The following is a 13,082-nucleotide window of genomic DNA, read 5'->3' as shown; positions in this document are numbered from 1 at the left end:
CCTAATACTCGAACACATTTCACTACAGGCGTTCCAGGATCGGGCAAGTCATATCTGATGCTCTTTGCGGTATTGTGAGGAGGAGAAGAGCGGTCTCTATGGTGACTTTGATGATGTTATTGGCGAGTGAGTAACCAGGTCCGCTACAAAACCGACTCTAACCTTTCAAACAGATACCCAGACAACAATCTGGAGTGACTGCGTGTCATGGATGACTTCGAGGCAATTCGAAGGGATTTGGTACTTGAGAATGAACCTATTGAGAAGGAACTCTCTTCTTTGGGTATGAAGTGGCACTCTTTCGACGACCTTTGTCAGGCGCTACGTTCCGAAACTGTCACCGACAGCATCACCGATCGCGACCGCTATGGCATGTGGCACGATGTATTTTGAGGCCAGGGAACTCAAAGCACAGTGCCATTGATGAGATGAAGCCTAGCGCCCCAACGGCCCCGACAATCAAAGACACAGAAGGCGAAGCTGGAGTGTTCAAAAGTACCCCAATCTCCTCGCCGACAAAGAAACGGAAGGCTGAGAATGACGACTCATCCACTCAAGCGAGCAAAGACACAGAAGGCAACCGGAAAAACGCCCCGGACAAGCGATAAAGAAGATCGTAACTAGAATCGCCTACTGCGTGCCAAGCGTAACGCAGAGTTCCGGAATCAAGATCTTGTGTAAAGGGATCAGCGGAAGTTATCGCTCTGTGAAGATAATTGAGCTTAAACCATCGCGAACGTTAACGGAAGTCAAACACGAAGCCCTACGACTCTACGGCGCGTTTCAGGAGCAGGCTTATGCAGCTCGCAACCGCACATACATCACCTACATTGCCCGGAAGCGAATCAAGTATTTACTATCCATCAACAAATCGTCTGGCTTTATTGTATTTGTTGAGGAATATCAATCATTAGATGGTCTTCATCCAACACTTGCACAAGATATAGCAGACGAAAGACACCAAATGTCTTTTGTGTTGTATCACTGGAATGAAATTTGGGGTCGGAGTTTTTCATTTGTCTTTATTTACAGTAATAGGCTAGTTTAGAGTGTAATAAAGGCCAATACTGCACGACATATAAATACGTGACCCCTATTTGATGGTTATTAGACGATGTCAATATCAAAGAATGGGCGCTATGAATACATAATTCGAATGGGGTCCCTAGTAATATGGCGTGCCATTTGAATATATCGCGACCTAAACATGCTGGGAGCAATATTGGTTGCACTGGTTCCTTACCACTGGAATGGATTTTGGAGCGCCGTTGGTGCAGTCAAGTACATGTCCAAACTCACGTGAGGAGCCAAAGCAGTCAGACAATCTAGTCTCCAAGGTTTTAAGAGTGTCTGAGGAAAGAGATAATCCGGCGAAACAGGAGTTCCTGGGACAGCTATGACATGTTAGCCTGGGTGACAGACCATCTGGGGACGCGGGGCCTCACAAGCCCCGAAGACTGCCGGTGCAACTCTTCCTTAGCTCCAGTATCGTGGGCCGTTCCTGTCAGGTATTGAGGGGAATAGACTCACTCATTACCGCTGGGCCGGACTGAACTACTGCCCGCAGCGTGGGTGTCGGGAATAGAGAACCCAGCTCACCGCGTGGTAATGCAGCTCCCATCAACCAGTGCCCAACCATGTTGATGTCCATTGCGGCAAGACGAAGTCTGGGGTCAGGTTAGATCTGCAGCACTTGCAGGAAGTAGACATACGTCGACTGACACATCTAACCACACACCCAAAGCTCACAAGGACGGAGCCGTGTCCGCCCCAGATTGAATCGGTCCCTAGTCGGGGATGAGGAGAAAGACTTGCGGCCCCGGATGTGGGGTAACCGCATATGCATTGAGAGGCCTGAACAGCCGTAGCAGTGATCATTAATCTAGCGGGGTAAAGAAGCAAAAACTGGGGTCGCGGACCCGTAGTCCAACTCCAGATGCCGCAATGTCAAAGGGTGCGGATGAGTGAGCTTGGGTGATGTCTTGTTGCAATGGGGGCTTGTGGCAGGATGAGGCCTGAGGATCTCCAATCTCAACAATTGCGGCTCCAGGGTCTTGTGTGGAGTGCATGACCTGTCATGTTGCTTTATCTTGACGGCGGTTGGGACGGGTCTGTGGAGGGATGAGGCTGAGTTGTAAGCTGAAGTTGGCCGCTCTTGGAAGGGGACTGTTGGAAGGGTGAATGCGGTCTTGTTTAGGAGCGAATGGTCGTTTCCGTTCGATTTTGGAGCAAATCCAACTGTCTTGGTCGTATTTTGTGAGTCTGATGATGGTCATCTAGGCCTCGGGTACCTTGATCTTGAGGTTAGACTATTTAGCCCCACGATGGATATACCTAAGCTAAGACTTATGCTTGGGCGCTAGCTAGACCCAGGCAACATATTTGAAATAGCAGATCATTCTTAAACTCATGTGGTCACGTATCAACGCTTTGATGTGGAAAGAGATTGAGACGAAGTCTGTTGATGATGTCTGTTGTTGAACACTAGTCTAGCATCAAAATGAGGCGCATCATGCCATGAGGACGGAAATGATTGGTCAGATCGAATCTGTAATACAACTCGGTCAAGTTGAGTTTTGATGTCGGTTCGGCTTATGAGAGTCTAGAGTCTAAGTCTGGGGGATGTTCAGAAGCAAAAGTCGCTACGGAAGCGGGGTGTGAGTGTGAGTGGGGCCGTCCCCGCCTTTGCCGGCGAGACGGAGACGGAGACGCAGCGGAGCCGCAATTGCCTCCCCTCTCAGGTAAGGTCTTGAAACAAAAGACAGGGCAGGGCAAGGCCAGCGGCAAGGTAAGGCAAGTCTGCGGGTCCGCGAAAGTCAAAACCAAACCAAAGAAAAACAGTCTTTTTTTTTACTTTTCAACGTTTGTTCGGTCATAGGGAACGTCACGGGGGGCGGGGGAACTAGACAGGATTAGGAATATGGGCAGAGTACATACAGATGCTCACTCTCAGACTAGGGTGAACGGCTCTTCCCCAGGAATTTGGAGAGCCGCTGCTCACTCTACTAATGATAGGTTACCTATCAAAAAGGGTGAGTTTCCATATGCTGTAGTTAGACGCCTCCTTAGCAGGGTCATTCGTTACGTGCGGGGTCAAGTCTACAGTTGAATGGGATGCTCGCTATCCTTTACGCCGAAGACGAAGACCCTCTTTCTCTTGGACTCATAGCAACCAGTTACAGCAAAATGTGGATTTGCTGTACCTGAAATGAAAAATCTGAATAACATTGATAATATTTGTGGAGGCGAAATGATATGCTTGTTGACGAGTTTTAATGTACGAGAAAGGAAACTATGATGTATGTGTTTGACGGCAGATGTGAAGATCTTAATTGCCCCACTAGTGCACTGGGTTTGTGCCACAGAGAACAGAGAACAGCTCTCGTCAAAGCAAATCGGACTGTATCAGGGTACAGACCAACTGCCAGGAGAATAGAATTGGCTAGACCATCAAGGTATGTACTGCGCCGTTTTGTCTGTGTCCTTCTCACGCGCGGCTGTGGCTTTTCTTGGGGGTGGTCAAAAGCGGTTCCGAAGTGTTGAACCGACAATAATCAGCACCTTGTTCGTTCGTATCAATAATTACCCCATGTTGGTTGTCCAAATCATCGAATGATTTCCCCAGACCGGGCAAGGATTCAACTGCAGTGTAGGCATCGCTTGGCCATGCGGATAATTGAGATCCATTACCCTAGACACCATCACCATGGACAAAAGGAACATGTAGTGATTGCATGTCTACAGGAATGCGCTAGCGATGAGATTGGTCGCCCTTCAACCCGAAATAGGGTCCGGGATAATAACGTGTGGTTCGATCACGATGTGGCTGCGGTTCTCTGTACAGCAGAATGTCGTTGATTCAATTTGGTACTAAGGTATTCATTAGAGTTGATCAGCACCAACTGCACTGTAACTGTAACTGTAACTGGTTACGACCTAAAACGTGCGGCATTCTGCTTGATACGGCATTATTAGCAAATAACACCGACTGTTTAGTCGTCGTTCAAGGATGAATTGTCCAAGCTTTGGAGGCATTTGATGTTCCATTGCCGCGCATGCATTAGTCCACGATTACAGTACAACAGTGAGCGGGCACGTCTTTACCTACTTACCTAGAGTACCTAGAGTGTCTGGGATTGTCGGCTCCGGGGTTCTGCATGCATCATTGATAGCTTGATTTGTCAGAGATGGCGGTGGTGGTGCTATGCAACCTACTGTGGCTGTTTAGAGCTCCTTGTATCCCACGTAATTACAGCATCTGGGGGTCTACAGCACTCACTGTATCTCTCTCTTCAGTCAAGACAGATATCCAGACTCAAGTCCCACCCAAAGCTTTGACGTCCTCTACTCAAGCTATTTGCTTACGCATGAGTCGAGTAAAGCCTCGACACGTCTCGAAGGGACCCTTTAAAAAGCTCTGACAATTTCGTAATCTTTACATGTTCACAATTTACTGTTAAGCTTGACCTGTTTAGTAGCGATCCCCTCCTAAAAACTCCATCAACGTTCCCCCCCCTGTAGCGTCCATCCATTGGCCACTGGTGGATTTGGCTGTGGGGTAAGCTTTTCAAGGTCTGGTGACGGCTTCGGGTCTTTGCTTCGGAATCGGCTCTTTTGATTTGTAGATTTACCAGATCTCTTATCCACTTTGGCGGGGGAAAAAGGATGGTTGTGGAATCAAAGGGTAGCTACCGGGTTCTATGAACAGAATTAGAAACTAGATCCGTCAAGTTACAGAGATAGGGAAAAAAGACAGATAACACTGGCATTTTGCTGAAGAAATGTCAGATTACTATAGTTTTTGCCTCTTGTCGGCATGCATTGTAAGCATATCCCTGTACTGCCGCGCGCTTCAGTTCACTTCAGTCTGAGATGTCCGTGTCTGCCTCCAATGTACCTCGATGTTGGGTTGTACCGGCTTAGACGAGACTCTTACCATTGAGCCGTCCCGAACCTATTCACTGTAGATAGAAACTCTAGAAACTCTAGAAGCCGAGACAGTTACGTGACGTTTCGACTACTAACCACATGTGTTGGTGCAGCAGCAGCAGCAACCATTCTCTTGTTCCACCTCCGCCACTACGGCAACCCAATAATTACAGTACTTTGCTCCGCAAAGGTCCTCCTCTCTTTCGGGGACCCATTGTTTCTTCCGGATGCCGTCCGTCCGCTCACGCCGCTCTACTCTTGTCGCCGCCGCCGCATATCTGAGCGAACCTGAGAGGTTATCACCCGAATTGAATGGACCACAACCCACATGGTCCCCTAGAAAAGCAAGTTACAGCTGTACGTACCTCCCTGTACCTTGCTTCGCATTGCAACTAAATGCACCTTGAGACGTGTGAGGCGAGGCTGTTGCGGGGAAAGTTGGCGTCACCAAGCACTCCCACCCCCCTCTCTCCCCTCCACCACCTCCACCGAGGTTCACGTATCACACACCCCCCTTTACTGTAGTGCTTCCATTCTCCCACCCAAAAACCGAAAAACCCCGCGTTGTTCTCAAGAATAAATACTCTGCTTCCCGTCGTCGATTTCCAATTCTCTCCTCCAGATCATCTCTCTCATCCACAACTCTCTTCATATATTCTCCTCACCTTTGATACCCCCTCTCTCTATATCATATAACACATCATACACAATGGCTCTCACCGTCGAGCTGTCCACTCCCGTTACTGGTACCTACCAGCAGCCTATTGGCCTGTAAGTTACCACCCTGTGTAACCTAAAACCAAGAACCTTTCAGAAATGCTAACACGTACTCTAGCTTCATCGACGGCAAGTGGGTTGAGGGTGTCGACAAGGGAAAGTTCGAGGTTATCAACCCCTCCACCGAGGAGGTCATCACCTCCGTCTGTGAAGGTACCGAGAAGGATATCGACCTAGCTGTCGCCGCTGCCCGCAAGGCTTTCGACGGCGAGTGGAAGAACACTGCTCCCCAGACCCGAGGCAACCTCCTCCTTAAGCTTGCCGACCTCGCTGAGAAGAACCTCGACCTCCTCGCCGCTGTTGAGTCTCTTGACAATGGAAAGTCCATCACCAACGCCCGTGGTGATGTCGGTGCCGTTGTTGGCTGCCTCCGATACTACGGTGGTTGGGCTGACAAGATCGAGGGCAAGACCATTGATATTGCTCCCGATATGTTCCACTACACCCGATCCGAGCCCGTGAGTTATCATGTATAAAAACACTAAATCTCAACACTAATTCGTTCATAGATCGGTGTCTGCGGTCAGATTATCCCCTGGAACTTCCCCCTTCTCATGCTGGCATGGAAGATCGGACCTGCTCTGGCCACCGGTAACACTGTCGTCATGAAGACTGCTGAGCAGACTCCTCTCTCCGCTCTCGTTTTCACTCAGTTCATCGAGCAGGCTGGTTTCCCTGCCGGTGTCTTCAACCTTGTCTCTGGTTACGGCAAGACTGCCGGTGCCGCCCTCTCTTCTCACATGGACGTTGACAAGATCGCCTTCACTGGTTCCACCGTCATTGGCCGACAGATCATGAAGGCTGCTGCTTCTTCCAACCTCAAGAAGGTCACCCTCGAGCTTGGTGGCAAGTCCCCCAACATCGTCTTCGAGGATGCCGACATCGAGGAGGCCATCAACTGGGTCAACTTTGGTATCTATTACAACCACGGCCAGTGCTGCTGTGCTGGTACCCGTATCTTTGTCCAGGAGTCCATCTACGACAAGTTCCTCGCTGCCTTCAAGAAGCGAGCTGAGGAGAACAAGGTCGGTGACCCCTTCAACGAGGAGACCTTCCAGGGTCCTCAGGTCTCTCAGCTCCAGTACGACCGTATCATGGGCTACATCAAGGCCGGTAAGGACGAGGGTGCCACCGTCGAGATCGGTGGTGAGCGTCTCGGTGACAAGGGTTACTTCATCAAGCCCACCATCTTCTCCAACGTCCGCCCCGACATGAAGATCATGCAGGAGGAGATTTTCGGCCCCGTCTGCGCTATTTCCAAGTTCAAGGACGAGGCTGAGGTCATTGACCTTGCCCACGACACCGCTTACGGTCTCGCTGCCGCTGTCCACACCAAGAACCTCAACACTGCCCTCCGCGTTTCCAACGCTCTCAAGGCCGGAACTGTCTGGGTGAACTGCTACAACATGCTACATCACCAGCTCCCATTCGGAGGCTACAAGGAGAGCGGAATTGGACGAGAACTCGGCGAGGCAGCCCTCGCCAACTACACACAGAACAAGTCGGTTGCCATCAAGCTGTACTAAGCATAGCAAAGCGAATTGGGGACTTTCCAAGGAAATATGGGCGGCGTTGTAACTGCATGATCAATTTGTATATGATTCCACTTTAGTTTTACGCATTCAATGAAGAAATGTTAAAGAAATCGCTAAAAAACTGTTCGATATCGTGATCTGTGAGGTTGGTGTTTTGGTCTTTGGCCCAATTAGGAAATTTTCAGCGGGACGGGTATTCCCGCTCGGCCCATGATAACGATAAGTCTGTTTCCTACACGACAGAGAAATGAGTCGGTACCATGAATAGATTTACTTTATCACTGATATTAATCTGATGCCATTTATGTATCTCCATAGAGTTGTGTCGCCGCATCACGACCACAATCCTCCCTCCACCAACGCAAGTTTGCCAATCAATCCACTTGGCGACTCGCAACTACGCATGTGTTTGGAAATCTTGCACACATCGCTACATGATGCCAAATCACCCGTGGTCATGCATCTAATTCAACCGTATATGTCGAAGACGCAACAAGGAGCCACGGGAAGAGTTTTTCATGCTGAATCGAGGGGTACCATGAATTTGGATAGGTCAAGTTCAATGATAGTTCAGGGGATCTGGAACAGTATAAAGGGGCTAAAGTATTTTGTCTCTTTGGCTATTTACTTTCTATGTACTAAGCTTGGGACCTAAGCTTGGGTCTCATGTTTTCTTCAACTGCGAGGTATGCTCATGCCGTTGACATCCGTTATTTACTTGCTCTTCACTTTACCAGCCCTTGCAGGCCGGGCACTTGAACGACATTCAAAGGTTATGTGAGCAGCAAGATTGCATTTGTGGCAAAACCATTCCTCTGAGCATTTGGTGCAATCCATAGTGAAATGGTCGCCGCGGCGATAAGCGCACTTCAGAGGTGAAGAACACTCGTTAGCATTGTGTCGTTGGCCAAAACAGTTCTTAAAGAAACGCAATGGGCAGTTGTCAGCGACGTGTCCGACTCTTCCGCAGCTCGTACGTTTACAAGTGACGTCCCCGTTCGTGGGTAGCTCATACTGGCACGTAGCAGCATCGTGGCCAACAACCTGACACTTATAGCAACAATGTTGACGAACTACAAGGCCCAGTTCTTGGTAATACTTGAATATCTTGTACAGTTCTTGAGCTCTTTTAGAGGCGGTTTTCTTGACCTCCCAGCCCACGAATTTGCCCCGGTTTAGAATGAAAACTGTGAGCATTGACGCACGAGTCAATGCGAGTGCGGTCCTGTGGCTCTCGCCGGTGTGGCCAGGGTTGGATTCATTAACCCCGAAGGGTCTGTAGATGGAGGGAAATGAGGGGGGTTGCAGTGTCAGTGACTTACTCAAACGTGCGTCGTCATGCTTGTCCACATTGAATCCTTTGTACCGGAAGGTTAGGTTCTTCTTAATTGTAGAGAGGCTAACTTGGAAGTACTCGAGGGAAATTGATCCATTTTCGCCCTGGCCTTTAATAATTTTAGGCAGAAAATACAGGAAGACTTGAAGGCCCTCTAGTGATGGAGGTGATGTCAAACTGACTTGGTTAGTAAAATGAAAAATATATTAAGCAAAGGGATCACTTACTCTTGATTCAAAGTCATTTGGCGGAAGTTATCGAGTCTTTTAATCCACATTGACAGATGCGAGTCTGTGCCGGGTACACCGCTTTTGAGCGTTTGGTTTGATATCTTTTCGCGGTTCTGAGCAAGTTCATCCGGTGAAATGCTAGCAAAAGCTAATTCTTCATTAGGCAAGGGTTCCATCATAAAGATGGGGGCAGATGTACGAAGTGACCTAACAAAATGTGCTTTAGATGCTAACAGAGGAATCAGAACAGTTGGCCCTTGGGAGTATAAAGGATGAAATTTTAGGACAGCTTATGCTTCTTAGACCAGAATCTTGGGCTATTTGTTTTCGCGCCCTGAAGGTTAAAGACAGACTCTTCTGTCGCCCGCTGACGATTTGGGTCCGTATGAGAAACCGGCGGCGTCAGGATAGATAAGTGATTGTGAAAGGTTCGAATTGACCATCAGCAATTCGAAGCTGCTCATTGAGGACAAAGCAAGACCTTCCAATTCTCTTGAAATGGTCGAGGATAGAGATGCGACCGAAGTATGAGAATACGTTCAAGAAATTGTCGTGAGTGGTAGGCATGACGGCAGGCGGGAGTTGCTTCTCATCTTCAGCAACGATCAACGGACGGAGGTACTGGCCAGTCCGCTAGTCTTAGCCTGTGGGAGGCTCTGGGCTGCTCACTCGGTGGCCAGTTGCTCGCCGGTCTTCTCATGGCGCTCAATGGTCAAGCCGGTGCATTGTACCGAATCCCGTTCCCTGTCGCCGATCACCATCGATGCTTCGCTCACGGCCATGGCTCCTGCTTCGCCGATCATTACCGCACGAGCGGCTTTATAATGTTGCTTGTATGGTTTTTGGGCTGCGGCATTTGGCGTAGTGTAGATAAGTCTCGTTGACTTAAGGATACACTCAAGGATGGCTGAAATCGCTTTGCGGCTCGCTTCCGGTCTTCCTTCTCCTGTTCAGGATCAATAGGGTTGATAGTGATGCTAATAGAGGATATCTCAGAAGAACCCTCAGCGGGACCCTCAGTTGGACGTTTGAATGTCTTGGATGTAATGAATCGTCGCAGATCAACATATACATCTTCGTTTATACTGTTAAGCTCATATCTCTGCAAAGATCGAATGAGCAAAACATTCAAACATCTTCGTTCTGTACCTGTTCACGAAGTACGAAAAGACTTGATAAGTAACCATTCAGTCCGCGACAACGAAATGTTGTTCCAACGTACAGCGCCGGTTTGCTGCTGCTTGTATGTTACAGAGGCCGAGGTCTCATCTTTGCCGATGATGTGGATGACACCAAGAGCCTCAACGCGAACACTGTATCCGCGAACGACGAGAGGGATTGTTCGCTTAGATATAGCATTATCTGCGCGGCGCATCTCGGTCAATGGCACAGCTCTTAGTGTAGCTTATGCTTCTTAGACCAGACTCTTAGGCTATTTATGTTCGTGCCTTAGAGTAGAGGCTGACTGACTCTTTACCCGCTGACGGCCCTGACGACGTATAAGCAGAGATGATTAAAAAGAAAGAAAAAACAAGAGAACCAGCTTACAGTGATCGCTTGGTAGCATATATACATATAGTGCAATATAAAGAGTTGAGTTTGAAGGACAGAGGACGAATCGAATGTGCGAAAGCAGGAGACTGGGAGCGTGTGTGTTGGGTGAGGGGAAGGAAGCAGAAGAGGAGGGGCAGTTTTTGCTGTGGTCGGCTCATGAAATATGCACGCTTTCTGGATGCCTAACGTGATTGTTCGCCCTTTTCCGGTGCTCGTCCACCTTCTCTTGAATTTCGAACACCACCGAATACCTGTAGGGTCACAGGTGTCCCACTTCTTGATCGCACGACAGGCGCAAGGAACAACGGGATTATATATAGTGGAAATGGGTTTCGTGACGCTTGCACGGGAAATAGTATGCCCAAAATCTATATCCAGGTAGATGGTTAGCCTAGAGGTAGCATAAGAAGTGAGTGTCTATAGTAAACTCACGCCTTCCTCCACTAGAAGTAGAGTCTGGGAGGTGATCATGATATATAGGGTGCATACAATGCAGACTAAAAAAATTGAAAGATAGAAAGATGGATGAGAAATAAATACTAAAGTTTAGTGAAAAGATGATATTTTAAGTCAAGCACTGTTTCTCAACAAATGCTGACGAGTTGCGTTGATGCTGATGTTTTTATCGAGGTTGTAGGTACGAAGTTTGTAAAATCAGCGCGTTAGGGGTGCATGTGTTTACCCTCCACTACCAATCGCACAAGTGGAATCCGATTGTGATGGCGGCTGCCTAAGTCCTGGCGATAACTGTATGCCATATTTCTATTCATTTGCCTGCCTGGGCATGTAGGTGCATATTCGCACAGCACCAACGGCCCGTATTCAATCATTTACTTGGTCTATGTCGACCTGGCTCCGCAGAGAACAAGTACTGCGGCAGGCGGGTTACATAAAAACCGATACTGATTTAGTAGTCGGCATAAGTGTTAGATGACTCTTAGTGTTGATATAGCCTAAGAGTGGTCTAATGATTTAGTCAGGATTGCTTCAAGTCCCTATTTTTTTACTACCTAGCTGTGCGGTAAGGGTGTGCTGATCGAGCGGGGATAGGTAATGGTTCCGACACGCCGAAGCGGCCAGATAGAGATAGTATGTAAAGGTTCCGACACGCCGAAGCGGACAGAAAGAGAAGATAGTGGAGGTTCCGACACGCCGAAGCGGCCAGAATGGAGGAGGTGAAGGGAGGAAGTCAATCAATAGTGGGGGAGAAACCTTAAAGGTGGGCCATTACTAACCACCAAATGCTAGGCCATCCGCACATGGGTACTAAGGTATTCATAAAGCAGTCTCCACGGAACATACGGTGTTTGATACCTTATGGGCACGCTATCATTCCCTCTGCAGCAATGACCTATCGTACATTTCTGAGAAATTGGTCAAGGGGAGTAAGTCGACTAAGGCAAGCTACTGGGCCTTGCTGTCGCTTATCTACGGCAATGATGAGTTAGCGCAAGTATGGACCGATAACCATCGAAGGTTTATTGAGCTGCTTCCACTTCGTCAATCATGACTGCCGCGTATTTGCTCAATCATCCACTTGCCCGGTCTATCGACTGGTAACCAATGTAATCTTGCAAAGATGGGGCGCCCATTGAATGATATCGATGAGGGACGGTCGGTGCAATAGTTTCATTGATAGTAACTATCGCTTAAAGACATAGGAACGTCATGTGGATTGCCGCTCTGGGTATACGGAAATTTTATGATTGGTTAGAGACTACAAATCATTAAAGACACGGTACAGTACACGTAGTAGAATTTGAGTTGTGGGCGGATTGTACACCACGATGTAGGACTTGATGCGTGCATAAGAATGAATGTCATTGTGCGGGTTGGTTTGTGAGAGAGACATCAAGTCTTTACTCAGTCAGCCTACTCCGTTCTATATGATTATCATATTTGACTGCTTAGGTATTTGCCATTCATGAACAGGGACAAAATAGACGAGATCTGAAGACGCTTTTGTACAGGGTATCTTTGGATCCACTAACTCAACCACGTAACGACATACATTGTGCAGAGTATCACAATCTATTTCCATGATTGAGTAAATACGAGGATTCCGACCCTCCCTAAACAAATACGAGTTTGGTCCTTTTCAAAACAGGCCATACTATCGCTTTCTGTACAAGTCATCTCTGCAGTATCTGCACCAGAAAGGGCCGTGGAAACTGGCGAGAGACCTTCGGAAGACAAGGCTCATGTTTGATCTATGATTTGACTGACACTCGCACGGAATGTCTCACAATCAGCCTTTGAGAAATACCCAATGACAACCAAGAGTCACCTCCATATTCTGATGGGCGAAGCGGGACTCTAATGCAAACTGTGTACTTTTAACAATGGTGGTGTTAGTACTCTTTGTGTCCCAGATAGCAAATCTCAATTCATCACCACTCTTGCGCAAATAACTGGCCGACTATCAGATCCATCTCCAATCAAAACGTCCATGATGTAAGCAATATATTGTTGGTGGTGGGATTCAACAGGGCAGAAAAGTGCAGAGTATCTACAGTTTCCTCTTGCTGCTGGTAAATTCCAAGGAGTGAATGGTACCTTTTGGGTTGGTTGGAATGGAGGGTTATGTAACACAGCCTTACAGTGTTTAGACACTGTCATGTGCAGCACATCTTGGCATGTAAGCACGGTGTGATCACTAGTACTAAACTGTATCAAGGCATCCATCCATCCTTTTCCCCTCTACTCACCATCATCATCCCA

General features: G+C 48.1%; 3 protein-coding genes across 3 annotated transcripts, besides 1 other annotated feature; 2 read left to right on the top strand and 1 right to left on the bottom strand.

Annotated features, from left to right (window-relative positions):
* Positions 1-207: 207 nt before the first annotated feature.
* FPSE_01473 (uncharacterized protein) lies at positions 208-608 on the top strand (the record flags this gene model as incomplete). Its single annotated transcript, XM_009254593.1, has 2 exons — positions 208-384; positions 435-608. The coding sequence occupies 2 exons, from the start codon at positions 208-210 to the stop codon at positions 606-608; spliced, it is 351 nt and encodes a 116-aa protein (XP_009252868.1).
* Positions 609-2,758: 2,150 nt separating this feature from the next.
* Positions 2,759-2,798: a microsatellite.
* Positions 2,799-5,638: 2,840 nt separating this feature from the next.
* FPSE_01472 (uncharacterized protein) lies at positions 5,639-7,232 on the top strand (the record flags this gene model as incomplete). The annotated part of the gene is made up of 3 exons (XM_009254592.1): positions 5,639-5,700; positions 5,765-6,164; positions 6,216-7,232. The coding sequence occupies 3 exons, from the start codon at positions 5,639-5,641 to the stop codon at positions 7,230-7,232; spliced, it is 1,479 nt and encodes a 492-aa protein (XP_009252867.1).
* A 2,240-nt stretch (positions 7,233-9,472) lies between these two features.
* FPSE_01471 (uncharacterized protein) lies at positions 9,473-10,182 on the bottom strand (the record flags this gene model as incomplete). Its single annotated transcript, XM_009254591.1, has 3 exons — positions 9,473-9,753; positions 9,810-9,909; positions 10,030-10,182. The coding sequence occupies 3 exons, from the start codon at positions 10,180-10,182 to the stop codon at positions 9,473-9,475; spliced, it is 534 nt and encodes a 177-aa protein (XP_009252866.1).
* Positions 10,183-13,082: the final 2,900 nt, after the last annotated feature.

This window comes from Fusarium pseudograminearum, chromosome 1 (assembly GCF_000303195.2).
Source record: "Fusarium pseudograminearum CS3096 chromosome 1, whole genome shotgun sequence".
NCBI lineage: Eukaryota > Fungi > Ascomycota > Sordariomycetes > Hypocreales > Nectriaceae > Fusarium > Fusarium pseudograminearum.
The sequence above is the reverse complement of the archived record's forward strand: the minus strand, read 5'-3'. Positions and strand labels throughout refer to the sequence as shown.